Source organism: Drosophila persimilis, unplaced genomic scaffold (assembly GCF_003286085.1).
Source record: "Drosophila persimilis strain 14011-0111.01,24,50 unplaced genomic scaffold, DperRS2 tig00000000-arrow-pilon, whole genome shotgun sequence".
NCBI lineage: Eukaryota > Metazoa > Arthropoda > Insecta > Diptera > Drosophilidae > Drosophila > Drosophila persimilis.
The window spans coordinates 16,686,459-16,713,103 of record NW_020825288.1 but is presented as its reverse complement, the minus strand read 5'-3'; the positions used below and the strand labels follow the sequence as shown (position 1 = coordinate 16,713,103).

The 26,645-nt window shown below is 50.2% G+C and overlaps 11 protein-coding genes across 12 annotated transcripts; 6 read left to right on the top strand and 5 right to left on the bottom strand.

The window, feature by feature from the left end:
* Window positions 1-301: 301 nt before the first annotated feature.
* Window positions 302-979, bottom strand: LOC6587478. Its single transcript, XM_026995308.1, has one exon. The coding sequence runs from the start codon at window positions 977-979 to the stop codon at window positions 302-304; it is 678 nt and encodes a 225-aa protein (XP_026851109.1).
* A 1,255-nt stretch (window positions 980-2,234) lies between these two features.
* On the bottom strand, window positions 2,235-3,197 carry LOC6587581 (uncharacterized PPE family protein PPE54). 2 transcript variants are annotated; one of them, XM_026995256.1, is made up of 3 exons: window positions 3,183-3,197; window positions 2,945-3,101; window positions 2,235-2,911 (listed from the first exon to the last, which is right to left on the bottom strand). In XM_026995256.1, exons 1-3 carry the CDS (start codon window positions 3,195-3,197, stop codon window positions 2,235-2,237), a joined length of 849 nt encoding a protein of 282 aa, XP_026851057.1. The 2 variants fall into 2 exon arrangements, with proteins under 2 accessions (XP_026851057.1, XP_002013987.1); XM_002013951.1 differs by having other exon boundaries at window positions 2,235-3,101.
* Window positions 3,198-4,542: 1,345 nt separating this feature from the next.
* On the bottom strand, window positions 4,543-5,540 carry LOC6587593 (glycine, alanine and asparagine-rich protein). The gene is made up of 2 exons (XM_002013950.2): window positions 5,499-5,540; window positions 4,543-5,394 (listed from the first exon to the last, which is right to left on the bottom strand). The coding sequence occupies exons 1-2, from the start codon at window positions 5,511-5,513 to the stop codon at window positions 4,543-4,545; spliced, it is 867 nt and encodes a 288-aa protein (XP_002013986.1). The 5' UTR covers window positions 5,514-5,540.
* A 430-nt stretch (window positions 5,541-5,970) lies between these two features.
* On the bottom strand, window positions 5,971-6,666 carry LOC6588632. The gene has a single exon (XM_002013949.1). It carries the CDS (start codon window positions 6,664-6,666, stop codon window positions 5,971-5,973), a length of 696 nt encoding a protein of 231 aa, XP_002013985.1.
* A 1,340-nt stretch (window positions 6,667-8,006) lies between these two features.
* LOC6588660 lies at window positions 8,007-8,816 on the bottom strand. The gene is made up of 2 exons (XM_026987798.1): window positions 8,673-8,816; window positions 8,007-8,630 (listed from the first exon to the last, which is right to left on the bottom strand). The coding sequence occupies exons 1-2, from the start codon at window positions 8,814-8,816 to the stop codon at window positions 8,007-8,009; spliced, it is 768 nt and encodes a 255-aa protein (XP_026843599.1).
* A 1,405-nt stretch (window positions 8,817-10,221) lies between these two features.
* LOC6588594 lies at window positions 10,222-11,151 on the top strand. The gene is made up of 2 exons (XM_026995288.1): window positions 10,222-10,391; window positions 10,488-11,151. Exons 1-2 carry the CDS (start codon window positions 10,222-10,224, stop codon window positions 11,149-11,151), a joined length of 834 nt encoding a protein of 277 aa, XP_026851089.1.
* A 1,093-nt stretch (window positions 11,152-12,244) lies between these two features.
* On the top strand, window positions 12,245-13,195 carry LOC6588641 (glycine, alanine and asparagine-rich protein). Its single transcript, XM_002013946.1, has one exon. The coding sequence runs from the start codon at window positions 12,245-12,247 to the stop codon at window positions 13,193-13,195; it is 951 nt and encodes a 316-aa protein (XP_002013982.1).
* Window positions 13,196-14,338: 1,143 nt separating this feature from the next.
* Window positions 14,339-15,201, top strand: LOC6588560. The gene is made up of 3 exons (XM_026995313.1): window positions 14,339-14,353; window positions 14,422-14,597; window positions 14,652-15,201. The coding sequence occupies exons 1-3, from the start codon at window positions 14,339-14,341 to the stop codon at window positions 15,199-15,201; spliced, it is 741 nt and encodes a 246-aa protein (XP_026851114.1).
* Window positions 15,202-15,545: 344 nt separating this feature from the next.
* Window positions 15,546-16,807, top strand: LOC6588668. The gene is made up of 3 exons (XM_026987751.1): window positions 15,546-15,590; window positions 15,644-16,227; window positions 16,387-16,807. The coding sequence occupies exons 1-3, from the start codon at window positions 15,546-15,548 to the stop codon at window positions 16,805-16,807; spliced, it is 1,050 nt and encodes a 349-aa protein (XP_026843552.1).
* A 1,011-nt stretch (window positions 16,808-17,818) lies between these two features.
* On the top strand, window positions 17,819-18,594 carry LOC6588622. Its single transcript, XM_026987696.1, has 3 exons — window positions 17,819-17,833; window positions 17,899-18,426; window positions 18,466-18,594. The coding sequence occupies exons 1-3, from the start codon at window positions 17,819-17,821 to the stop codon at window positions 18,592-18,594; spliced, it is 672 nt and encodes a 223-aa protein (XP_026843497.1).
* Window positions 18,595-21,223: 2,629 nt separating this feature from the next.
* Window positions 21,224-22,163, top strand: LOC6588510. Its single transcript, XM_002013942.2, has 2 exons — window positions 21,224-21,238; window positions 21,303-22,163. Exons 1-2 carry the CDS (start codon window positions 21,224-21,226, stop codon window positions 22,050-22,052), a joined length of 765 nt encoding a protein of 254 aa, XP_002013978.1. The 3' UTR covers window positions 22,053-22,163.
* The last annotated feature ends 4,482 nt before the right edge of the window (window positions 22,164-26,645 follow it).

Genomic DNA, 26,645 nt, shown 5'->3' with positions numbered 1-26,645 from the left:
ACCTATGCTTAAATCAACGTGAATTCTATTTAATTTCACTTTTTTTTAATTGAAAAATAAATATTTCATTTAAATATTGCTTGGTTATTTGTTTCTATGCCATTTTCTGAGTGAAGATATGACAAATATGTGAAGTCTTCTTCAGGTTCCAGTCCTTTTACTGGTCGGGTCTTTGAAAGCCTTTAAAATATTGACTTTACTCAAAATAGATACAACAAAATATAGTTTAAAATTAAAAACAAAACTGTATGATTTTTTATTCGAAATTAACCTATAACAAATGGATCGACTAGAAAGCATTTCAGTGGCGCAGGCGATTGATGATCGAGGCGGGAAGGTAGTCGCTGTTGGGCGCTTGAACCTGACCAACACGGACTGGAGCAGGTGCACGGGAGGCAAAGTTCAGGGCTTTGGCGACTCCTCCGTTGATGGACTGCGAAGATCCACCCAGGTTGTCGTACTGCGACTGGATGGCGCGCTGGGCGTTGGCAGCGTCCTCGGGCGTGCGGTACTTGACGAAGTGCACCTCGGGCTTCTGGTTGGCGTTCTGGCGAACGGCATTGAACTTGTTGGCCAGCTCGTTGATGTCCGTTTGCTTGTGCAGGACGTAGATGGCGGTCTGCTGCTCGGCGGCCTGCTTGGCCAAGGCGAGGACAGCGTTCTCGTAGCCGCGGTTCTCGGGTCCCTTGATGAAGATGACGCGCACGCTCTTCTTCAGAGAGGCGGCAATCTTCCTCTGGGCCTCGGGATCCTCAAAGTCAGCCTCGTTGGCGTAGAAGCTGTAGAACTCCTTGGTCACTCCGGCCTGGGGAGCGGCATTATAGCTGACTGGGCCGCCTAGTCCCTTGCTGACTCCGACAATACCACTGCCAATGCCGCCACCGCTAACTCCACCGCTAGTTCCCTGTCCGTAGTTGTAGCCGGACAAGCGTCCGGCGCTGGCGGCCGCCACAAAGCATAAGATGATAAATGCACGCATTCTGATGTTGTCCTATCGCTGCCGAACTGTTCTAATAGAATGCGGGATGTATCTTTATTAACTAGCTTTTATACCGCCAACGCGAAGACGGTTAAAATTAGACCAGAAAATCTGGTCGAATTGAGCCGTCGCATAGCGTCGCGTCGGAGCTGAGCAGCGTTCCCGTCGCTTCTGGCCCGCTGGACCGCTGACGATCATCGATCTCCGAGCTCGACTCGTGAATGGCCAATGGCCATCGGGTTTTCGGAATGCTGTTAATCTGCTAACATAATTTCGCTCTTAACACATTTAACACATTGTTTTGAGCAGAGGGCCAGCTTCAATCGCGCCGCCATTTGCCCGAATGCGGTTCCGAGTGCAGGTCCAATTCCGATTCCGAGTCCGTGTACGAGTCCAGTCCCCGAGCTGGTGCGATCGACGATCGTTTTCCGAGCGGTGATTGGATAGCCGTGATTCACCCATAATTGGCTTATAATTTATGCATAAGACAGAGATCGGCGCTCACGCAATATGTTTGAATATGTATACAGAACCGCTTATTTGTTAATGATTTCAACAAAAAAGTGATCGTCAGCTTAATAAAATTAATGATTAGATTTTTGTTTTTATGGCTAATCAGGTTTCGATCGAGCATAAATCTTCTTTGTCTTCGTATGTGGGTTGCACTTGAGATTCCTTTCTAATTGTACCTGACACACGGCGGGGCCACACTCAAAAACCAGGTCACCTAACTGTTGTTGGCAGCTCCGAGACCTTGAGCTGTCACCAGCGGGGAATTAGTCAAGCCACTAACTGGGAGAACGAAAATTAATGTTTCCCCGGCGCCTAGGTGGGCGGAGATCCGTGAGTAATCTTGTAGCCAATTTGTTCGGATCGACAGGAAAGGAATTTGTCAAAAGCGTTTAGCGGAAAGTGAATCGTATACTTCTAACAGGAAACCTGTCTGTATATGAACGAGTGAGTATATTCTAGTTCAAACTAACTCAATCTATTTATAGTTTGAATGGCATTGTCTATATTTGCCGCATCCGTTAGCAAACAAGATCACGAAGCTCATAAAATTCTGAGCAGACATCCGCCATAAAACGGCACTTAGCCAAACATTAAAAGAACACCTTTGTCTGAATTTTCGGGGTCAAATATAAATCTCAAATTTATTCGGGTAATTATGCATTAGTCAACAATTTGTAACAAGAAGAGTCGGTAGTGAAGTTTCTTCAGTCGGTTCACACTTAAGCTAAGTTTAGGAATCCATTTAGAAACGCAGGCGACGGAAGACCGAAGTTGGCAGGTAGGAGTTGTCGGGGCTCTGAGCAGTAGCCTGACGCACTGGACCAGCGGAGGCGAAGTTCAGGGCTGGGGCAACACCACCATCGGTGGCCGAGGAGGTGCCACCGAGCTGATCGTACTGACCCTGGATGGCGCGCTGGGCGTTGGCAGCGTCCTCGGGAGTGCGGTACTTGACGAAGTGCACCTCGGGCTTGTTGTTGTTGTTGCTGCGGATGGCATTCAGCTTGTTGGCCAGATCTCCGATATCGGCCTGCTTGTTCAGGACGTAGATGGCGGTCTCCTGCTGGGCAGCCTGCTTGGCCAGGGCCAGGGCAGCGTTCTCCAGACCACGGTTCTCGGGTCCCTTGATGAAGACGACGCGCAGTCCCTTGTTGACTGAGCCGGCAACGCGCTCCAAAGCCTGGGGCTCATCGAAGTCCTGTTCGTTGGCGCTGAAAGTGAAGAACTCCTTCTCGAGCTCGGCAGTAGGGGCAGGGGCGTTGTAGGAGACGGGTGCGTTCAGAGAATCGCCAGACAGACCACCGAGGCCGCCCAGACTTGAGTCGCCACCAATGAGGCCACCACCGAGGGATCCACCGCCGAGAGATCCTCCTCCGAGGGATCCTCCTCCAAGTCCTCCAAGTCCACCTCCGATGCTGCCACCTCCTAGACCACCTCCGAGTCCTTGGAGTCCACCTCCAATGCTGCCACCGCCGATGCTGCCACCGCCGATGCTGCCACCGCCGATGCTGCCGCTGCCAGGAGCGAAAGACAGGCCGGAGTTGGAGTGTCCCACAGGCTGGTAGTTGTAGCCGAGCTTATCGGCGCAGGCGACTGCCACCAAACACAAGACCTGTTGCACAGAGATAAGAGAAGGGTTATCCATGGTCGGGAGTGGGGGCTATCCTGCAGATTTGGCGACTGTGGGACTTACGATGAATGCGCGCATCTTTCTGCTTCGTTTTTGGTTCTTTCAATTCGAGATATGAACTGCTTCTGTCTTTGGATGGGAGCGATCTTTATTATTTATACAAATCCATCTTCGAGGCTGATAAAGACAAAGATACCGCCGCCGCGGCGTCGTCGCTGCACGGAGATCGCTTTGATGCCACTGTGTTTTGCCGCCTACAAAGGTTTTTGCCTCTTTGGTTTTATGGTCGCAATGGAATTTTTGTTGCGTTCGGATGGGCAGCGGCGCTGGAATGGCGCTGCGATCGGGCTGCGGCAGCTGGTGGCTTTGGGTTATTCAAATATTCGAGTTTTTATTCAATAATTTTACAAGAATTAATATTAAATTATAAAATTAATATGTCGCGAGCACATCGGAATGAGTTCATCATGCAGATGGGTCATAATTATGTATTATATAAAATAAATATCTCCCTCAAATTCTTCGGCAAGGCTATCGAGTCGTCTTATGTAGGACATCTGCACTTGGTTTTTCCGATAGACCGACACCCGACAACCGACAATCGTTTAGTTATCATAATCGATGTCGACACATCTTTATGGTTTTGATGTATGGGCATGACACAAGCTCCATAATTAGGGGGTGCATCTAATGAGGTGTTTCAGACGCCGCCTCTCTGATTTATTTATTGAATCATCCAGCTATTTTTAGTACGAGATTTGCTTTAACTTTGAACGATAATGCTTTGGAATATTATGTTATTTTTTTTTGGATCATCGACCTCCAAGGACAACCGAAATCTAAAATATTGCAAGACGGAAGAACACAAATATACTCTTTTCCTGATTATTATTATACTCAAAAGCCATGAAGAGGAATTTATATAGCACATAGTCAATGGACATGAAACATGAACTCATTTTTTAATAGATTAAGCTTCCCATAGAAAGCAACAGAACATAGTTTTCAGTGTATATAAATCCCTAGAAATATATATTTTTGCTTTGTTGAAATCCCACCAAGACTTATTTTTGATTGATTATTTTTTAAGATAACTGTCGGCTATATTTTCCCAGATTGGTTTGGAGGCTGGAAATATGATTATTTTGCGATATCGGAAACAGTCAAGAAATCTTAAAAACACTACCATACTGACACCATCTGAAACAGAGCCACTCCTGCCATTTCTTCAAAAATGCATCTGTCAATACCAACTTCAAGATTCTTTTAAATTGTACTATAGCTTATGTAAATTAATAGAGATTGTGTATATTTCGATTTCGGTTTTATTTTATTTTATATTTATCAATAAGCTTCAACAATAATTCTTTAACAAAGACCAGAAATAGTTTCGATTGCTCGAAACCATTCAGGAATGCGCTTTTTAGAAGCGCAGGCGACGGAAGACCGAAGTTGGCAGGTAGGAGTTGTCGGGGCTCTGGGCAGTAGCCTGACGCACTGGACCAGCGGAGGCGAAGTTCAGGGCTGGGGCAACACCACCATCGGTGGCCGAGGAGGTGCCACCGAGCTGATCGTACTGCGACTGAATGGCGCGCTGGGCGTTGGCAGCGTCCTCGGGAGTGCGGTACTTGACGAAGTGCACCTCGGGCTTGTTGTTGTTGTTGCTGCGGATGGCATTCAGCTTGTTGGCCAGATCTCCGATATCGGCCTGCTTGTTCAGGACGTAGATGGCGGTCTCCTGCTGGGCAGCCTGCTTGGCCAGGGCCAGGGCAGCGTTCTCCAGACCACGGTTCTCGGGTCCCTTGATGAAGACGACGCGCAGTCCCTTGTTGACTGAGCCGGCAACGCGCTCCAAAGCCTGGGGCTCATCGAAGTCCTGTTCGTTGGCGCTGAAAGTGAAGAACTCCTTCTCGAGCTCGGCAGTAGGGGCAGGGGCGTTGTAGGAGACAGGTGCGTTCAGAGAGTCGCCAGACAGACCACCGAGGCCGCCCAGACCGGAGTCGCCACCAATGAGGCCACCACCGAGGGATCCACCGCCGAGAGATCCTCCTCCGAGGGATCCTCCTCCAAGTCCTCCAAGTCCACCTCCGATGCTGCCACCTCCGATGCTGCCACCTCCTAGACCACCTCCGAGTCCTTGGAGTCCACCACCGATGCTACCACCACCAATGCTGCCGCTGCCAGGAGCAAAGGAAAGTCCGGAGTTGGAGTGTCCGACGGGCTGGTAGTTGTAGCCCAGTTTGTCGGCGCAAGCGACTGCGATCAGGCACATAACCTATTGTACGAGTACGTGGGGGCGAGAGTAATCCATTAGTAGGGGCCGTTGCGCTGGAGCTGCAGCTGGAGCTGGCGCTGGCGCTGGTCCTGCCGGAAACTTACAATAAAGGCACGCATCTTGGATTCTGCTGCTTAGGTTCTCTTGGCTTGGAGCACGGTTGGCTTCTGACTGTCTCTGCGGTGGTGGTTATTATTTATACAAATCTGTCTTCGAGGCTGTCAGCGCAGCTTCTCGAAGACAAAGCGATGACGCCGCTAAATGTTTTTTCCGCCTACAAAGTAGGCAGCGCTCGGCCTTTGTGTGCGCTTGGGCCCAGCTCGGAGCAATTCAGCTTTGCATAAATGTTATTATAAGGAAAATCAATAAAAATAAAAAACATGAGCATAAAAATGCAATAACCGCACACAATGCGGCCAGCAATGCTGAACATGGAATGCGACCGCCATATTACAAAAGACATAGTCCCATCGACTGGAATTAGGGTTTACATCGTTTTTTTCGTCTTTATTCGTTTAAAAATTGGTACAACTGGGGAAAATATACAACAACAATCAGTGCGGGCGGATACCCTCCTTAACGGACGCGCAGGCGACGGAGGATGTTGGCGGGCAGGTACGAGTTGCTCACGGCTCCGGGCGGCGAGTAGTTGCCCCCGGACAGACGGGAGGGACCCGCTGGGGCCTGGGAGGCGAAGTTGATGGCGTTGGCAATGCCTCCGTTGATGGACTGAGAGGATCCACCGAGGTTGTCATACTGGCTCTGGATGGCGCGCTGGGCGTTGGCAGCGTCCTCGGGAGTGCGGTACTTGACGAAGTGCACCTCGGGCTTGTTGTTGGCATTCTGGCGGACGGCATTCAGCTTGTTGGCCAGATCTCCGATATCGGCCTGCTTGTTCAGGACATAGATGGCGGTCCTCTGCTCGGCAGCCTGCTTGGCCAGGGCCAGGGCAGCGTTCTCCAAGCCACGGTTCTCGGGTCCCTTGATGAAGACCACACGGAGACCCTTGTTCACGGAGCCAGCAATCTTCTGGTCGGCAAGAGGATCCTCGAACTCGTTCTCATCAGCCTCGAAGGTGTAGTATTCCTTGTTCAGCTCGCTTGAGGGCGCGTAGTCGTTCCTCTGGTTGCTGGGTGCGGCATCGTAGGAGCTGTCAGAGCCGCCGGAGTAGCTAGGAACATTTTCGGAGGCCGAGCCAGTGTACTGTCCCGCACCGTAGTTGTACTGGGCGCATGCGGCGCCAACCAGGCAGAGAGCGATGAGGAAACGCATTGTCGATGATAGGTAGATTGAGGTGTAGTGAACAGGCAAAGGCCAAGACTGAATCCTGAGGCTGCGGCGCGCACCTTTTATACGGAAGAACCGCAGCGGGATCGGCCTTAGAACAATAGCCGAAATCGCCGAAATGATTCCCGACGGGTTCGTCCATAACTCAACTAGTTTTTTATGCAAAGTGTTGCGCTTATGAAATGATTATGCAAAACTATCTAATTCCTATATAGAGCCGATGCCGATCCAGTCGGCGGACCCCGACTTTCTGCCCAAGTGCAGAGGCGCTTTAGAGGACCGGTTCCCGGCGCCGGGTTCTATTCTCGGCCGATCTGAAACAGATTGGAATTCGACTGGGAAAATGCTGCAAAACTATCGAACCCGTTTCGAAAAAGTAAGAGTCGGCAATAAATGTTCTCGCGGTCGTTAAAGTCGACAACAATGCGTTGCATTCTAGGAGTTCCGCCTACAAGTCAATAAAATTAACCTACAGATATGCTGATTCCATTGATAGTTTATGAATCTCTGTCTCACCATGAATCGAAAGTGAGTTAGAAATCGAACAAGTTTCTAGTTCTAGTTCGCGGGTGCAAAGTCAAGAAGAATGTTGTCGGAATAGCTTTTTGAACTCTTCGTTTGGCCACGTATGTGGCTGGAAACTAGTTTCAGATCGGCAGGGGAATTCCACACTAAATAGTCCTCTACATAAGTCCCATCAATAACACATTGCGTCAGTGGGAAACCGACCCCTGCTCATATGATCACTTCGGTCAGAATGGGACGAAAACTCAAATTACATCATTCAGGCATCATTCTGGCTGAGATTCGTCTCCAAAGCACAATGGTCTATTTATAAAGAAAACCAAATCAGAATTGACATCACCTTGTTAAAATTTTATGATAATATTTTATGCTTTCAATCTTATTAAGTCGTCTTAAATATGTAAAGAGAAATACAGTTTTTTCCGGGCTTCAAGTTTTATTAAGATTATTCAACTTTATGGCAAGAGGTTTTTTTAAAGCATACGTTTAGGAGTCAATTCCTTTTAGACACAAATGATCTTTCGTCCTTGGTTTGTGGCTGCGCACAAATAGACCGGAAAAAAAGAATAGAATTTAAAAGATTTTAGCCGAATACTATAATAGAATTTAAAACCAATATAACACAATTCGAAGGGTTATATTGTATACGAAATTCAAAAGGAACTTTGTTGGGTAAACACATTTCAGATGATTATCCTTAGGATTGGCTCTTTGTTCAGAAGAAAAATCAATTTGAAATTCGTATTAAATTTTCATTTATTTAAACAATAATCAACAAATCAACAATTTTTAGTTCAATCTTAGAAACGGAGACGGCGGAAAATGTTGGCAGGCAAGTAGCTAGCGCCTGGAGCGCTGGCAGAACCACCAATATTTTCATGAGCAGGCGCCGGCTGGGAGGCGAAGTTTAGGGAGGAAGCGACACCACCATCGGTGGACTGGGAGGATCCTCCAAGCTGATCGTACTGTCCTTGGATGGCGCGCTGGGCGTTGGCCGCATCCTCGGGAGTGCGGTACTTGACGAAGTGCACCTCGGGCTTGTTGTTGTTGTTGCTGCGGATGGAGTTCAGCTTGTTGGCCAGATCTCCGATGTCAGCCTGCTTGTTCAGGACATAGATGGCGGTCTCCTGCTGGGCAGCCTGCTTTGCCAGGGCCAGGGCAGCGTTCTCCAGACCCCGGTTCTCGGGTCCCTTGATGAAGACGACGCGCAGTGCCTTGTTCAGAGCGCTAGACACCTTCTCGGAGGCAGCGGGGTCGTTGAAATCACCCTCGTCGGCGGTGTAGGTGAAGAACTCCTTCTCCAGCTCAGCCTGGGGAGCGGCGTAGTTGGGGGAACCAGACGAAGAGGCTCCTACGGGACCGTCGATCGGTGCGGAGGGTCCAGCGGCAAAGCTGGGAGCATCGTTGCTGGCCAATCCCGATGGCTGAAAGCTGCTCAATCCGGATGGCTGGAAGCTGGGTCCCGCTTCAAAGCTGGGCGCCTCATTGCTGGCCAGTCCCGACGGCTGGAAGCTGAGTCCGGATGGGGAGTGAGCCACGGGCTGGTAGTTGTAGCCCAGTTTGTCGGCGCTGGCCAGGGCCACGAGGCAAAGGACGATGAAAGCACGCATTGTGATTGTGGAGTGCGATTTATGATTTGGTGGATTGGAGAGATGATTTGTAACTGCCTTAGTTCCGTGCACTCTGGGCTTTTATAAGTGCAAGATTCAGTTCTTCGATTTGGAAAAATTCGGCGAAATTAATGATCTGAAACAAGGGGCGACCACTGCATTATTAATATAAACTCATATGAATTATGAAGAGTCTAAATTTGCTTTGAAAATGCATAAATAATCTGCTTTTGTTTTATTTTATCTTTTGTTTTATTATATATATTTTTATGATTTGTCACGCTGCCGTTTGCTGTTGCGGCTGCAGATTTTTGCATAGCTCTGCGACTTTAAACCATGTTTTTTTTTTTAAGTTTCAATGCAAATTAGATGATGACCAGAACTAGCTGGACCAGAGAGCATCGGGTTGGGGATTGGATCATAGATCACAGATAACAGATAATAGACTGTGATTTCGATTCCGATTGCCAAGCCAGATGGCGCCAAGTAGTTTATTAATAGACCAATTATCAGACTGTTTTATTTGTCGCTGACAAGTCGCTGCAGTGCAGTTGTCAATTAGAGGTTAGGCAGAAAGAAGATGGCGGCTATATTTAGCAATGAAGTCGGAGCCGCACTTCCGGCGCGGACGAGCGACTGCGGAAGGTCGCCTCCACCCGCAACATTTGCATAAATCTCAGCATACAAATGGACAAAACACACAAAGCGAACAAAGCCGCTGAAAAAGGCAATAATAATTTCGCGAATCGTTAAAATATTTATTTTTGGCATCAACAACGCGACTAGGCGCGCCTCATTTGCATGTGAAACGGACTGCCAAACGTTTTGTTTGCTCGCGGACCAATTGTGGGCGACACTTCTCATCCCGGCCCGCCCCAGGGGGTGCGTTGCGGTGCGGTGCGGAGCGGGGCCGAGGCTCCTCCTACTCAAAGGTGAGTAAGAGGGAATGAAATTGACCCGAATCGGCTTTACGACTCAGCATACCTTTTTGTAGTTCCATTTTATTGATTTCAACGATAAGGCTATGTGAAGTTGCCAACTTTGGCAAGGTTGAGCCGCGAAAAAGAATAACGAAAATTATTGATTAAAGCAGCACATAAGCATATTGAATTTAATATGAGTTTTATGGCGACAGCCATAATACTACTCGTATACATGGACATCGCATCGCTTCTTCCTGCCAAGCCACGTAGCCGACCGACCCTCGCCGAGCGAAATAGCAGTGCAATCGAGTGGATCTCTTGCATATTTTAGCCGCCCGGGCTCCGGCGTATCGACCATAATTAGACCGCTTTATGCAAGAGCTTTTTGCATAAGAGTAAATGCCTCACATAACCATCTGCATAAAAGCCAAAGAACCACCTGCCACCAGCATCACACTCCTCCGCCAATCCGTCAGCTAAACATGCGTCAGTTCTGCCTCATCCTCTGCTTCTGCCTCGCCGCAGTGGCCAGTGCCGACAAACTGGGCTACAACTACCAGCCTGTGGCGCACTCACCCTCCGGACTCAGCTTCCAGCCATCCGGGCTGGCCAGCAATGAGGCACCCAGCTTTGCAGCGGGACCCAGCTTCCAGCCATCGGAATCGGGTAGCAATGATGCACCCAGCTTCCAGCCATCCGGATTGAGCAGCTTCCAGCCATCGGGATTGGCCAGCAACGATGCTCCCAGCTTTGCCGCTGGACCCTCCGCACCGATCGACGGTCCCGTAGGAGCCTCTTCGTCTGGTTCCCCCAACTACGCCGCTCCCCAGGCTGAGCTGGAGAAGGAGTTCTTCACCTACTCCGCCGACGAGGGTGATTTCAACGACCCCGCTGCCTCCGAGAAGGTGTCTAGCGCCCTGAACAAGGCACTGCGCGTCGTCTTCATCAAGGGACCCGAGAACCGGGGTCTGGAGAACGCTGCCCTGGCTCTGGCCAAGCAGGCTGCCCAGCAGGAGACCGCCATCTATGTCCTGAACAAGCAGGCTGACATCGGAGATCTGGCCAACAAGCTGAACTCCATCCGCAGCAACAACAACAACAAGCCCGAGGTGCACTTCGTCAAGTACCGCACTCCCGAGGATGCGGCCAACGCCCAGCGCGCCATCCAAGGACAGTACGATCAGCTTGGAGGATCCTCCCAGTCCACCGATGGTGGTGTTGCCCCAGCCCTGAACTTCGCCTCAAGTGCTCCTGCTCCAGTGGCCGCCCCCGCAGGCGCCGGCATCGCCCAGGGACCGTTCGTGCCCTCTGGCCTGCCCGAGGCCACTGCTCCAATCTCCTCCTATGTGCCCCCACCGACGCCTGGAAGCAGCTACCTGCCCGCTAACATTCTGCGCCGCCTGCGATTCTAAGATCCCAGTCCGCTGCCGACATTCCTTTGTTACTGTTTTTCTTATGATACGAAAATAAATTTCTTTGTTAAATCTAAATTGCCAAATAGTTTGCGGATCTACTCAACGAACATTCCTAGACATGGAAATGATACGTATTTGCGAGTTTCGGAATGTCAGTATTTTACGTATTCCGTGTTATAGTCTGTTTTGAACTCCGCTCCACTCCGCAGTCTTGGGCGGCGAGGCGCGCATTTCGTCTGGCAAACGGGTCCGACGGGCTGAATGCTGAATTATGAGTCCGCCGGCTAGGCTGTTTATGAAAATTGCAAATGAGCGGAAATATAACATGTTCTCTGCCGCAGCGTTTTGTATAATCCGGTGTATAACACACGGCTTATCGGGTATCTGTATCTGCCTGCTACTTGGGCCACCTCGTAGCTACGGATGGAGCCCACGCATTCGGCAAATTGAATCTGCCGCGTCGTTTGACAAATTGCATTAGACGGCAGACGACAGCTGACAATGGCCAAGTCCATGGTGGGAGCCAAGCAATTTAAAATTATTAAGCTGGGAAATTAGCCCAAAAGCATTGGTCAGAGCAGAGTCTTACTTTCAATCATCGCGCGGGGCATCATAGCGATTTGCATAACAAAATGAATGAACAAAGGGACCTGGCTACTGCACAGTCGAACAATTTGGAGCTGCTGCCGCCGCCCAGCCCTTTGTGGCTATCGTCGCTGCCTGAGCTACTGATTTGCATAAAGATTCGTTGGATTGTAAGCTGCAAGTTCATCAAATTTTAATCAACACCGTCGCCCCCAACGCCGCCACCGCCAACGACGCCACCGCAACTTCTGCCGATGCTGCCGCTGCTGCTGCTCGTATTGGTTGTTGTTGTGGCTTCTTGGGCTGCGACTAGGCCAAAATAGACAGAAACACCGCCAACAAGAAGAAAAGAAAAACAGGTTGGCCCAAACAATGCGGACCTTATCGTGATCTCTAGCATGATTGTCAAGCGCTTGTTCTGATTGACATCCATGTATATAAATGGCACACCGGCCACCTCCGACATCATTCTCAATCGAGAGCTCCAAGTAGAACATCAACAAAGATGCGCGCCTTCATCGTCCTGTGCCTCGTGGCCGTCGCCTGCGCCGACAAACTCGGCTACAACTACAAGCCCGTGGGCCACTCCAACTCCGGCCTGTCCTTTGCTCCTGGCAGCGGCAGCATTGGTGGTGGTAGCATCGGCGGCGGCAGCATCGGCGGTGGTAGCATCGGAGGAGGACTCCAAGGACTCGGAGGAAGCCTGGGAGGCCTAGGAGGTCTGGGAGGCGGCAGCAACTTCGGCAGCCTGGACAGCGGTCTGGGCGGTGGCTCCAGCGGCCTGTCCGGACTTGGTCTTGGATCCTCGGATCTGGGATCCTCTGGCTTTGGCAGCTCTGGTCTGGGATCTTCCGGTCTGGGATCTTCCGGTTTGGGATCCTCCGGTCTGGGATCTTCCGGTCTTGGTGGTGGCTTCAGTGGTCCCGTCAGCTACGAAGCTCCCGCTCCATCTGCTGAGCTCAACAAGGAATTCTTCACCTTCTCCGCCAACGAACAGGACTTCGATGAGCCCGAGGCTTTGGAACGCGTCTCCAGCTCTGTGAACAAGGGTCTGCGCGTCGTCTTCATCAAGGGACCCGAGAACCGTGGCTTGGAGAACGCTGCCCTGGCTCTGGCCAAGCAGGCTGCCCAGCAGGAGACCGCCATCTATGTCCTGAACAAGCAGGCCGATATCGGAGATCTGGCCAGCAAGCTGAATGCCATCCGCAGCAACTCGAACAACAAGCCCGAGGTGCACTTCGTCAAGTACCGCACTCCCGAGGATGCCGCCAACGCCCAGCGCGCCATCCAGAGCCAGTACGACCAGTTGGGTGGATCCTCTCAGGCCCATGATGGTGGTGTGGCCAACGCCCTGAACTTCGCCTCCGCGGGACCAGTGCGTCAGGCCCAGGCCCAGATCCCTGAGAACTCGTACCTGCCCTCGTCGGTGCTGCGTCGCCTGCGCTTCCGTTACTAGGAAGGCCATAACCAAAGCTCTTTTCGAGCTCTTCCATCTGCCATTTGTTAGCTCTTGTGTTATCTATTGATTTTTCGAACGCCTCAAATACAATTATACTTTTAACTGAAGCAATCAAGTGTTTTACTATTTAGTTGGGCGCTCTGAACAGTGAGTGGTGGAATGAAGTTCGTATGAAGTTGTCAGTGTCAAAAGTGAATGTCGATGGTGGACGCAGATTACTCACTCGGAGCGGATTTGATTGAAAAATTGCAGATTTCGGCGTTTATTACATGCCCTGAGTGGCAATAAAAATTCCGAAGCGACGGCGCCAAATGGAATACAAGTGGAAATCAATAAAAAAATTAACATTTTTTGTTTTCTTGAATGCAGGCGAAACAATCGACGAAATTTTTTTATCATAATTAAAATGTTAATCTGCGTGAAGTAAAAGGTTAGACAAACTATTAGCGCGTAAATTTATGGCAACTGCAAGACGGAACCAAGACCAAGACGGTACGGGCCTGGATCGGTTCGGATCTGATCGGATCGGGTAATACATAATGTATGAGTGATAACAGAGCGGCCGGATGAATGGCCAATAACAAACAGCCAAAGTGGACATCGGCAGCTCTGTTCAAGAGCACCCACTACGGCTGATTAGCATAAACCGAAAACAGAAACGTCACCAGAGTCTGTTAGAAAAATCATAAAAATTTATGCTCGTCGACAAATTATGCAAAAAAGCCAAGACAAGCGCGAAAAACACAGATAACGATGCCCAGAGCCAAGACCAAACCTGAGACTGAGACCAAACGATACGAGTAAAAATGCGAAAAAAACAAAAAAGTACAAATTAAAATTAAAAGTGGCCAAAAAGCGAATGGGAATTGGCAAGAGGCGATGCTCTGATGGCGCTGATGAAGGAGCGAATGGCCAGCGAATTACTGGCGACAAACATCTAACATCGACCTGCTCCAAATGAGGTGCAAAAATAAAAGACACCCAATTAAAATGCGGAATGCTAATTAGGAGAGCTGCAAACTGCAGTCCCCTTTTTGAGCTTTGGTTTCGCATAAAAGACGTGGGCGTCTGTGACATCAGCATACTCGAAGTTTACCCAGCAAACCGATCGGAGTTATCCACCTACACACAAGTCCCAAGATGCGCTTCCTAATTGTAAGTCCTCGTTTGGTCAGTACTCATTTAAAGACTACTATAATCTCCTTCTTCTGCTACTCCTTTAGGCCCTTTGCCTTGTGGCTGCTGCCAGCGCTGACTCGCTCGGCTACAACTATCAGCCATCCGCCTCCACTGGCTCATCGTCCTATGCTCCCTCTGCTGCCGGACCATCATATAGCCAAGCTGCTGCCCAACCCTCGTACACCCAATCCACTGGCGGACAATCCTACAGCCCCGCGGTGTCTGCAACCCAGGAACAGCCCACATTCAATGCCCCCTCTGAACCTTTCGTTAGCGCTCCCGAAGCTGCTCCCTCGGCTGACGCCCCCAACTATTCCGCTCCCCAGACCGAGCTGCAGAAGGAGTTCTTCACTTACACCGCCGATGAGAGTGCCTTCAACGAGCCAGCTGGATCCGAGCAGGTGTCCAGCTCCTTGAACAAGGCTCTGCGCGTGATCTTCATCAAGGGACCCGAGAACCGTGGCCTGGAGAATGCTGCCCTGGCCCTGGCCAAGCAGGCCGGCCAACAGGAGACCGCCATCTATGTCCTCAACAAGCAGGCTGACATCGGAGATCTGGCCAACAAGCTGAACTCCATCCGCAGCAACAACAACAACAAGCCCGAGGTGCACTTCGTCAAGTACCGCACTCCCGAGGACGCTGCCAATGCCCAGCAGGCCATCCAGGGACAGTACGATCAGCTTGGAGGATCTTCCTCCATCCAGAACGGCGGTGTTGCCCCAGTGCTAAACTTCGCCTCCCAGGCACCCGCTCGTCCAGTGGCCGCTCCCTCCTCGCCGGAGAACTCCTACCTGCCCGCGTCGGTGCTGCGTCGCCGCCTGTAAGAGCCGTACGACAGCCGACTGAACCGACTGACCCGACTGACCCTCACTGATTCCTACGCACTCGCTGCGATCCATCTCTCCTTCTCCACATGGAGACCATCTCTGTTGAATAGTTTGTATTGCGATTTTCGAGACGAGAAGTCCAAAATAAAATAAAAATAAAATATTGTTAATGCGAAATGTTGTAATCGTCTGGGAATAGCTGGCGAATTTCGTAGCGCGACATTGAACTATTTACCCTATAAGGCGGGACGACTCGGTTCCATCATTAGTCCCGATTTGGCGGGGCTGGGTAGACGACTTAAGATTATAAAACGCACCGGAGCTGGTTGATTGTCTGACAAATGCCTGTTGCTCTTCGCTGTGGTTATATCATGTTGGGAATCGTGGTAAGCGGAATGGATATTGTAGGTATTTCAAGATATTAATAAAGATATTTTAGTTTCTTGTATTTCTGGCCACCTGCTCGGCAGAGTTGGGGTACCAGTACCAGCAGAACAATGCACTCCTCAACAGTTATGGAGCTGCAGCTCAGGACTATGGAAGCGAAGGAGCCGCTGGAGATGGTGGTTATCCAACATTAGCTAATGAACACTACCACGACCACGCCGATTTCCACAAGCATTTTTATGCCTTCGAAGCGCCATACGACTCCACCGAGGAGGCGGACCTGGTGGAGACCAAATTGGCCTCTCTCGCGCAGAAGAACCTGCAGGTGGTGTTCATCAAGGCCCCGGAAAACAAGGCCGTGGTGGGGGCTCTTAACGCACTGGCCAAGCAGACCACCGAGGATAAGACTGCCATCTATGTGCTGAACAAGCAGACGGACTCGAACGAATTGGCAAGCCAACTGAGCGCCTTGAAGGCGCAGCACAAACACAAGCCCCAAGTTCATTTTGTCAAATACAGGACGGAAGCGGAGGCAGCCCAGGCACAGCTGCACATTCAGGAGCAGTACGGCGGAACGGGGTCCCCGCAGCCAGTACAGGCATCCTCATTGGGCTACTATCCGGAGCAGCAGCCGCAGCCGCAGCCGGACCAGGACCAGGGCTACTATCCAGAGCCCCAATTGCCGGCCTCACCACCACCACAGCCTGGTTACTTGCCACCATCTCCTCAGTCCAGCTACTTGCCGACACCTTCTCCTTCGACCAGTTACTTGCCGACACCTTTGCCTCAGACGAGCTACTTGCCACCAGTCCCCCAACCAAGCTACTTGCCACCAGCACCTCGTCCGCAAACGAATTACCTGCCACCAGCTCCTCAATCGAGTTACCTTCCCCCATCTCCTCCCCAAGCAGGATATCTGCCGTCCTTGCCCAACTATGCCTCCATTTCTCAGGGCTACAATGCGGCTGGAGCTGGATCTGGGGCAGCAGGCACTCTGGGGCAGATCGATTTGCCGCCTCTGCCTGAGCCGCAACAGGATCTTGGTGGCAGCTACGACGACTTGGATGAACGATCCGGGAAATCGCTTCGCACCGGTTTCCGAGCCAACGAGAGACGGCGCTCAGGCAGTCGCATGGTCTTTCCCACAGAACTATCCTCCTCCAATTACTATCGTTCCCAGCAAGTCTCCAAGCGCCGAAGACGCGCCCACCTCTAAACATTCCTCCGCTAATTAAGACATTAAAATAGTTCCATAAGACTGCCATGCCCCGTGTGTATCTAGTTGTAGCTGCAAATAAAACCCAAGATATCAATGAATTGCCTGCCACCAGTGCTTCTGCTTACGCTTCTGCTTCTTTGGTGAGATCTCAACGGGTCGGTGATCGGTCCGGGTCTAAGTTGTAAATTTGTTAAGCGGCTTATCAGATGCGAGTCCGAGCCTGGCCTAGGCGATGCGATGCTCGTTTGCTTATGACAAAAAGAAGACTCTGAAAAAACAAGCATCAAAATGACGTGTAAATTAACGAATCAGGTAGCCATAAAACGTCGACCATAAAAATATCTTCCAAGTGAAAGTAAAGCTGCGGAGGTGTAAGCCTCTCCGGAGAGCAGCTGCTGCTTCTGCTGCCGCTCCGCCGGGGGAGCAGTCACAACAAATGGCTTTGTCTATGACAAGCGACAACAATGGTGCCCCAATAGCATATGAAAATATTTTATAACTAATTCAAATTGGGAGCTCATTTGTAAATTTTATGCGAATTAAATTCAAGTTCACGCCGTGCCCGGGTCACGTATGGGCTGTAGCTGTTGGGCTCGTATTTGGCTTGGACTTGGCTTTTGTCTCGGGTGTCTTGCAAGCCCACAAATTTGCATTTCAAAATTGAACGACATTAACATGGATAATCGGAGCAGCAGACACACACAAAAACCAGAGCAGAGCCACAGCCAGCGTCAGAGCTGGCTGGCCAGAGCCAGTGTTTGCAAAAATCTTTTATAAGTTCATAAAAAGAAAAACGAATGCAAAAAATTAAATAAAACATAAAATCATAAAGAGAGCCGAGAGACGCTGCCGAGAAGTCAGCTTACTTTCGAACATCTCTTGTTGTTTGTGTCGTATATAAGGATGGTTTTGTTGCTGTGACTAAACTATAACCAAACAGAGCTTCGAACGGTGAAAATCAGCCGCGGCAGGCCGCCATCCATAGCACATTTCGAAGATCCTCTCAGCATGCGCACCCTGATGGTATGTAGGAATTGGTTGAAAGCAATGCTATCTGATATCCAGAAAATAACCGTGTCTTTCCACAGTCCATCTCGCTGCTCTTCAGCATTAGCCATGCCCTGAACAGCGCCTACCTCCCGGCCAACAGTGACTACGCCCCGAAGCGCCCTTTGGCCACGGAATACTTCACCTACGCAGCTCCACCGGATGAGGATCAGGCAGCGCCCTGGCAGGCAGCCCGCCAGTTGGCCAAGGCCCTGGTGCCGCCCCAGCAGGTCGTCTTCATCCGCACCCCAGAGACCAATGTCTTCACGCTGACGGCCAAGCAGCTGGCTTCCCAAAATCCACTGGATATTTATGTACTGCAGCGACAAGCGGACACCGCAGCCCTGGCTCAACAGCAAGCCGCCATCCAACAGCAGACGGAGCACAAGCCCTCGGTGCACTTTGTCAAGTACCGAACTCCCGCAGATGTCACCCGGGCTCTGGCCAGCCTGAGGAGCGGCTACGATCAGCTGCCCGGCAACAGTATTAGCCACGCCATCGAGACAGCCGACGTCTTCGAGGTGAAGCCCCAGCTGCCGCCTTTGAGTCAGCCTGTGATAACCCAGACTGTCCGACCACCTGTCCCCCAGACAATCCGCCAGCCGGAGCCTGTCATTTTCAAGATCCTGCCGAAAGGTGGCTCTGACTATGAAGTGCACGAGGAGGCCACAGAACTGGAGATGGCCCGGCTGCAGGCACTGTTCCGGGAATACCTGCCGCCAGGAAAGCACCGCTAGGTTGTTAGTAGAAAAGGGCCTCTGCCAAAGACTGTAAAAACTAAATTAAATTATAATTGTAATTAGTAAATAAAGACAAAGTTTTGTGGCGTTTGAATTACTACATTTCTGGGAAATTTCTCCCGTTGCTTTATGGAAATTATGCGGATAATTGTTTCGCGCCAAAAAACAACGCAACAACGCCCATAAATTACTCAATGTATTTCGAGGATTCGCTGTGCTGTCTTTGCATTACTTGGCAAACAAATTTAATTGAAATTTCAATCAAAAAACATTTAGTTGTAGCCAAGGCCGTGAAAGGATGGAAAGCTGGCCAAGACGGCGACGCGGCCGATGCTTATCTATGTATAGCTCTTATAGCTATTATGAATAATTAATTACACGGCACGGCACGGCCTCAGACCGTAACATTTTACTTTTGAGTTCTCCCAGAGCCCGGCCACACACACTTCGTGGATTACGAGTGTCTTCAAAGTATCTCTTAGATAATCATTAAGGTGTTGGTATCCAACTCCTCTTTGCTTCCAACCATGCAAATGTTTTCTTGAGCAAATGTCGCCGTTGCTGTTGCTGTTGCTTGTCGTTGGAAAACTTTTTAATGAGCTACACTTGGAGTTTTCCCGCAGCTCGCCCTCGCCCCTCCCCACATGAGCCCCAAACGATATCGCATCCGCTGCCCCAAACTTCTGTGTCGCCACGGACTTTACGACAGGCGCTGCTTTAAGAATGTTTCAACTAAATTACGACAAGATGCAGGAGGAACAGCAGGAAGTGGAATAGGGAAGTGGGGGTGAAGCAGGAGGACACAGAGGCTGACATCATTTCGCTTTGCAAATTGTTTTAGTGTCAAAGGTCAAACACACACTTCCACCTCCATTGCCATATGACACGGTGAAGTGCAGCCGTAAAAAAGGCGCCTTGCCACTGCAAATCTGTTGAGCAAGTTTTAGTTTAAGCATTTTCGACAAACATAGTGGACGGGGACGGTGACGGGAACGGGGGAGTAGGAGCGTCGCTCGTTAGCGGTGCCTGCCAAAAAGTTTGCCAGTCACGTCAAAGCTGCCGGTCTCACATTCTGTTTTAGAGGAGCTGAGGAGAATGAGGAGGAAACTCTTCTCTTCGTGTTGTATCCAGCAGGCTGGAGCAGGCTGCACGGAGCCAGAGCCATAGCCAAAGCGAGAACTGCTTTAATCCTGGCCAGAGGCAGCGGCTGCCAGGACGACTCATGACTGGCTGCAATTTCGGGACAGGTGTATCCAAGGTCCATGTCTTGGATCGGATTCACTCCAGCAGCAACAGCAGCAGCAGCTGCCAAGTTTGCGTGTTTTTCAATCTTTTCTCCGTTTTTGCGGAGCGCCATACCCATCCCATCCACAAATTAGGCGGATTTTGGCGCTGGTTTTGCTCTTGTTATTTTCACCCGAGGCGTCCAACTTTGCGAGGCAATCGCCTCTAGGAAGGGGCAGAGGGATAATAACCAGCATGAGTAGCTGAAAGTTTATAGATTCACTTTCCCCCGAATACGATATATTGGATATAGTGGAAGCTTGGGGAGCAGGGAACGCTGTATTCAAATCAATATTCAATCAACCAATCCCTGCTTATCAGAGTACATTACAAACTTTGGCTTTGACGTTGTCGGGTAGTCAGGGAATTATGCCAAAGCAAATGACTTGTCAGGGGAAATTGTAATTATGAATTTGAGAATTCATTCCCGTATCTCTTTGTATCTCTGTGTCTTCAGAACAGGCCTCGGCCCACGCAGCTGTTGATAAAAAATGTTAAATTCTTATTTTGCTCGGCCATCAAACGATGCCAAAAAGTTTAAATTAGTTAAAGAACTTCATTAACTGAACCGTCGAAAGAGATTGACGTCCGCGGCCAACAGCCAACAGCCAGCCGGCAGATAGCAGCCAGCAGCGAGCAGCGAGCAAGCACAGCGAAAAACCCAAGTTGTGGAAAATTATGAAAATTATAATTACCGGCTTAAGCCGGGTCGGCTGCCAAGTGCCTGGGCCTCGGCCTGGACCCAAAGACTCAAAGCCAAGAGCCAACAGCCAACTTCCAGATATTATCGGCAAAGCCAGTAGCTGTTTATTTTCCACGGCATTTCAACACAGTGGCAGCTGCTGTGTTGCTGTGATGCTCTCCCTCTGTGATGCTGCTGTGGAGCATCGACTGAGAGTCTGTTTTATGGCCTGTCGCAGCCAACACAAATCAATTAGATAATGTGGCAGTGGCAGTGGCAGCAGCAGCAGCAGCATTCGCAATCGCGATCGGTCCATGCATATTTATAGATGTCGCAGAGTGCATTTAAATCAAAAATAGGCAAGTCAGACGATCATGGATCAGGTCTAGGCCTAAGCCAGGGAAGACACATGCATATTTAAACGGTCGAGGCATTTTAATGACTATCGAATGGCATCGAAATCAACGGCAAGGTCACACCGAAACCAGGCGATCCCCTCATTTTGTGTTGTGGGAGGGGGATGAGTGTCAAACGTCCCAATGCATCGATTTCTCTCCCTCTCTCAATGTTTCGTTTGTGGCTATAAAAGCGAGACTTTGTTGAACTTTGAGCATTAGTTCCTCTTGTCACCTCCAAGACCAAGCCACCAGCCCAGCCACAATGCGCGTCTTCATTGTAAGTCAGCAATCCATTGATTGGGGAAAAGTATCACCTCTAACCACTCGCCATCTTCCCACAGCTTCTCTGCCTTTTTGCAGCCAGCTGCTGTGCCGATAAGCTGGGGTACAACTACCAGCCCGTGGCCCATGCAGATGAGGGCCTCTCCTTCCTCCCGGGCAGCGGACAGATACCCGTCGAGATCCAGCAGCAGCTGCAGCAGGTGCAGAGCGGAGAGGCAGTGCTCTCACAGCCCATCGAGGCCCCCATCATTCCCCAGGCTGTGCCTCTGGTCGAGGAGTTCCAGAAGGAGTTCTACAGCTACGCGGCGCCCGAGGAGCAGTTCGATGAGGGTGTAAACAACCAACAGATCGCCAGTTCGCTGAAGAAGAACTTGCGCGTCGTCTTCATCCGGACACCCGAAAACCAGGGCTTTGAGCGTGCCGCCCTGCAGTTGGCCAAGCAGTCAGCCCAACAGGAGACTGCCATCTACGTGCTGAGCAAACAGGCTGACGTTGCCAACCTGGCCAAGCAGCTGAATGCCCTTAAGGCGACTTCCAGCAACAAGCCCGAGGTGCACTTTGTCAAGTACCGCACTCCCGAGGATGCTGCCAACGCCCAGCTTGCCATCCAGAACCAGTACAACCAGCTGCCAGGCGTGTCCCGCATTTCCAATGAGGGTCGAGCTCCAGTGTTGAACTTTGCCTCGCCAGCGTCCCAGTCGGTCCCCGCCAGTGTATCGCGCTCTCCCAGCTCTGAGTACCTGCCCTCCAATGTGGTGGCTGGCCAGGATTATCTGCCACCTACTCTGCGTCGCTTCCGCGTCAAGTAAACACCGAATACGAATAGAGGTCAACCACGGTAACGTTTCCTAAACGACCACATCGAAAATTACCTCCCCCATCATATTGCAACAAATTAGCTTTTAAGTATCCATACGAGTGTCTAGGAATAAAATTTGTTAACTGACGAATATCCGATGTGAACTCCCTCTCTCTGCCCCCAACAGTCTGCAGCTGAACAACACATTCGGTGGCGCCTAATTGTTCGAATCTTTGTGGGGATGGCAAATTTCCACACAGTGGGGACGTGGACGGATGCGGACGGGGACACGGACCATTCTTCGCCCTTTTTCGTTCCTTTTATGTGTGATTTGTTTTGCGAGGCAAATCCCAGCCCACGGCAATGGAAACGAGTATGGTCATGGCGAGGGCGATGGCAATGGCAGTGGCTGTAGAATTGGCGTGCGGCTGTGTATTCGAGCGTTGTCCCTTCACATTAAATCCTTGAAATAATAGCCTGGATAAAGCGGCTGGCATGTCATAAAGTCCAGCAACAAGTTGAGCCACCCCCAACAGAAGGCTCTCATGGAAAACGAGCCCAGGCAATCATAGATTCCACCCTTCCCACCCTCCGGTCGCATATGCACAACGGCTTTATCCCATCCGCCATTTGTAATTGGAGTTATTAGAATCGAAATGAAGTGGTTGCACAATGGCCCGGTCTAGGCCCGGTTCTCATTCAACCCTTTTCGGGCTGGTCCGTTGGTTGGGTTGGGCGGCTATCGTTTTGAGGCCATTGCCAGTTATGGTCTGTGTAAGTGGCAACGTCCTGTTGCAGGTGGAATCTGGCTGCTGGCTGCTGGGTCTGCTGATTTGCTCTGTTCTGTTCTGCCAGCTGACACTCATCGGCTATGATTGTGTATCTCTGTGTGAGTGTAGATGAGTGTACATAAGAGCGTGGCGGTGAGTGGGTGTGTGCCTTGATGGCTTCCTGCTTCCGTGGAAAGCATGTGAAATGCCACCAAGTGCCCCAAACCCACGAACCCACAGACCCCATCAGGGCTACGGCTACCCATGAACTATGCAGAGGATTTGGTACGCTGTTGAGTGGAGTCCTTAAATTTCACTTAGATGTAACATAAGCCCGATATAAACGCAACCCAACGGTGCATGTATTCATGGCCATCATGGCAGCTGTTTGACTGTGTCGGTGACTGGGTGATATGAGTGTGTGTGTGCGCTAAGTGGAAGCCCCTGCAGGAATCGCACGCTTATCAGCAGTCGAGTGCAAACTGAATCCGTTGCTCTTTCTGTCGAGTACAGTAACGAATCGCTAAAGCGTAACGGCAACGACAATATGGCTTGTACAAGTGGGGGCTGGGGAATGGGGAATGGGGGAATGGCAATTTGGCCCACCATAAACGCTGTTAGCTTGTCTGCCATTTGCCGTCTGACTGCGCCCAGACTGCTGCCTGTAATTAAGGTGATATGCAGCAGTCAGCCGACCGAATCAACGCCGACGAGGCTGCCAAGTGCGTGTTCTATGCGTGTACTTGATGTGTGTGTGTGTGTGTGTCTGTCCTTCTGCGCCTGTATTTGTGTGTTAATGAGAAGCCTGCTGTGCGCGGAAAATAAATTATTAAAACGACATTCACTGCGCTCTCGACTGTCGCCAAGGCAAAGCTGAAGCTGACGCTGAAGCTCCTTTTGACACCCAGAGAGATATCAAACATATTTTCCGCAAAGTTGAAAAGCTTTGCCTGCACGGAAGAACACCCCACAAGGGTTTCACAAAGGTAGAATTAAAGAGTGCATATATATCACATTTTATGTTTCTTTTTTTTAGTAATATTACATAAGTCATATAGGGCACGTGTAAATTGGTTTCACTCAAACATAATAAATATGATTTACCGCATTCACCTGAAGTAAACATATTGACAGAGACCCCTGTGCCACCGCAAGTTAAGTGTATTAAAAAAGCGGTAATGACCAGTTTTTTGGTCCTAAACTGAAGTGGCCCAAGTTCACGGCCCACAAAGGAGTTGCACATACGCCACATTGCCAGAAGAAAGAAGTTGCGTATACGATCCGAAAACCTTCGAAAAAAAGTATAGCCTGCCTTTGGGCTGCGTTTTTTATCCAGAGCCCCGCTCAAGTGGGGTTTTTTCAGGGCTTCTTGCGCACAAACCCAAATCAAATCCATTTTTTTTTTGTACGCGGATAACCAAAAACCAAATACAAATCGCTGGTATTATGGAACTGTTTGCAAACAGGGGCACGGGTATTGTGCCACTTTCAATCACAACAGCCGACAGCTGCGGTGAGCCAACAACACAGCACCATGGCCGTGTGGCAGTGTGGCACAGAGGCAAATTGCAAGCAAACAATGCTCCCTATGCAGGCAGCAGGCAGCAGGCAACAAACATTTTTATTTCGATTTAATTCGCGAAGCAGAACTTTGCCGCTCTCCCTCTGCTGACAAGGTTCTTCTCATGCCACCCACCCTTGTCGGCTAACCAATATTTCTTTTCAATTTCTGAATGCGCTCGCGCTTTGCAGGAAAGTTTTGTTGTGCAACTAAATATTTTGACATTTGTCCGCATGCAGGCGGCAGCTTTGTAGGGTGGAAATAAGCGCAAATTGAAATGTGCTCGAGACAGTTTTTGCAGTCGCTATTGTTTTTGGCCCTGCTCTCAGCGAGTCTCCTTTTGGGGGCTACAAAGTTTCTGGAGTCGCTGTAGCTCGCTTTTGTTAATTCGGCAACCGCAGCCTCAACCTCACCCATACAGGTGGCAATGAGCTGTGGGCCCAAACCGAGGCTGGAGCCCAAACTAAAGCCCCAATCCTGGCCACATCCAAATGCATTTGCAGTTGGCAGTTGTACGCCATGTTGTCGCTGTCAAAAAGTTTTACTGCGCCTGTCACTGTGGTTGCCTGCCGCTTCGTTCGGGTTCTGAGAGGCATGGTTCGGATTTGTTGCAAAAAGTGTTTATTGGTGTTCCCCATGAGCGAGTACTCGAGCCGGGCCACTCTATGAAAATTGAGTTGTTTTTGGGCAACATCGTCTACGGAGTGCAGCCCTCGGGGCAATACTAGCACTCCGACTGCTTTCCGCATTTCGCCTTCCGCCTTCTGCCTTTTGGCATTTGGCATCTCAATGTGTGCATGCCAAACAGACGCTTGACTGACTGTCGAAACTTCTTGGCACACATGCTGGGAGTTTCGGCTCATTAACCGTGCCACTCTCCGCTGGCTGACTGCTGCATATTAATTAGGCGACTTTTAGGCGCTGCCATGTATAATTAAGCAACGAACCTCTTAACAAACCACATCCTGTTTGCGCTCTCCGTCTTCCTCTCCTGGCATGGCCATGGCTCATTAACAGTAAAAGCAAAGGCCAAAAGCACTAGCAGTAGCAGTAGCAGTAGTATCAGCAGCTGCCACTACCACTGCTGCTATGCGAAACTTCCTACATCTTGGCTATATCCACTGCTAATTTAATATTTATACCTTAATCAAGAGAGACACAGGACAGGGCAAGAGCCAGGGCCAGAGACAGCAGCAGAGAACCCTTTTGATGGGGCCACAGAAAATCTGTTGATTCGTCGATATCCAGATTGGTCTGGCCTAACGATGCCCAGGCGTTAATTGCTCATTTCCATGCAACGTTGTCGTTTGGCCCCTGCTTCCAGCCTGACTCTCGACTTGCTTGCCACACGAATTCGCAATCGATAGCGCGCATCTGTCACCAGACACACACCCATACACCCATACACCCGCTCACCCCCACACTGATGTCCTCTTGTCCACGACTTGTGAGTGTGTTTTGTGTGTCTGTGTACAGGGCTTTGATTCCGTAATGAGCCAACCAGGACCGTTGCACCTTTGTGGCGTTGGGGGCATACAAACGAGTCGCAGAGGGAGAGAGACATCACAGAAGAAGGAAAAAGAAAATACTCGACCATTGTGTCTTGGGCTTTGTTTGTGGCACCAGCCCCAGCCCCAGTCCCCGTCCCCGATTCTGATTCCGACTCTGGCGCTGTCTCTGGGGCGGATGTGTTTTACGGCCATGATACCCTTGATTCGCCATTTATTTCGTAGTTTATCCTTTTGTTGATTATTGCAGGACATTTACGCCCGCCCCTTTGGTAATTTTGCTGGGACTTCTGACCTTATGTGTCCTTACGTAGCCCGCCTTTGTTTACGCACTTACGCAGGACAGCAGTCCCGCCCCGGCTGCTGCTGTGGCTCCAACTCCGGATCCGGCTCCGGCTGCTTCAATTTCCCTGCACATTTAAAAGGATTAAAAGGATATTCGTCAAGCAGAAAGTTACGCAAGTTTGTTTAACGCACTTGTGTGGTCCCGCACCGCAAAATCCTGTCTCCACCCCAGGGAGGAGTAGAGCCCTACTCTACCCTCCACACTCAACCCGATTTTTGTGGCACTCTCTGCGGCTGCCACTTCGTTGCGTGTTATTCTACATTTGCCTTTTTTGTGTGTGCTTTCGGCTCTCTGTTTGCCGGGTCCGCTTAAAGGGTTTTGGTTGGGGGTCTGTCCATAAATGAAATGCCTTTGGCTTCTTGTTTTCAACATTTATTTTTTAGTTCGTTCTCTTTTTACCACAAATATTCGTACTCGT

Excerpts from the sequence above, each read along its gene's own strand:
- LOC6587478 (XM_026995308.1), bottom strand. The coding sequence starts at position 979 with ATGCGTGCATTTATCATCTTATGCTTTGTGGCGGCCGCCAGCGCCGGA.
- LOC6588668 (XM_026987751.1), top strand. The coding sequence starts at position 15,546 with ATGCCTGTTGCTCTTCGCTGTGGTTATATCATGTTGGGAATCGTG. Across the intron at positions 15,591-15,643 it reads ATATCATGTTGGGAATCGTG|TTTCTTGTATTTCTGGCCAC; the intron begins GTAAGCGGAATG and ends AAGATATTTTAG. Across the intron at positions 16,228-16,386 it reads TATCCGGAGCAGCAGCCGCA|CTACTTGCCACCAGTCCCCC; the intron begins GCCGCAGCCGGA and ends GCCTCAGACGAG.
- LOC6588632 (XM_002013949.1), bottom strand. The coding sequence starts at position 6,666 with ATGCGTTTCCTCATCGCTCTCTGCCTGGTTGGCGCCGCATGCGCCCAG.
- LOC6588641 (XM_002013946.1), top strand. The coding sequence starts at position 12,245 with ATGCGCGCCTTCATCGTCCTGTGCCTCGTGGCCGTCGCCTGCGCCGAC.
- LOC6588560 (XM_026995313.1), top strand. Across the intron at positions 14,598-14,651 it reads CAATCCTACAGCCCCGCGGT|CGCTCCCGAAGCTGCTCCCT; the intron begins GTCTGCAACCCA and ends ACCTTTCGTTAG.
- LOC6588660 (XM_026987798.1), bottom strand. The coding sequence starts at position 8,816 with ATGCGTGCTTTCATCGTCCTTTGCCTCGTGGCCCTGGCCAGCGCCGAC. Across the intron at positions 8,631-8,672 it reads ATGAGGCGCCCAGCTTTGAA|CCATCGGGATTGGCCAGCAA; the intron begins GCGGGACCCAGC and ends AGCAGCTTTCAG.
- LOC6588622 (XM_026987696.1), top strand. Across the intron at positions 18,427-18,465 it reads AGCCTGTGATAACCCAGACT|CCTGTCATTTTCAAGATCCT; the intron begins GTCCGACCACCT and ends CGCCAGCCGGAG.
- LOC6588594 (XM_026995288.1), top strand. The coding sequence starts at position 10,222 with ATGCGTCAGTTCTGCCTCATCCTCTGCTTCTGCCTCGCCGCAGTGGCC. Across the intron at positions 10,392-10,487 it reads GCAGCGGGACCCAGCTTCCA|CTTTGCCGCTGGACCCTCCG; the intron begins GCCATCGGAATC and ends CGATGCTCCCAG.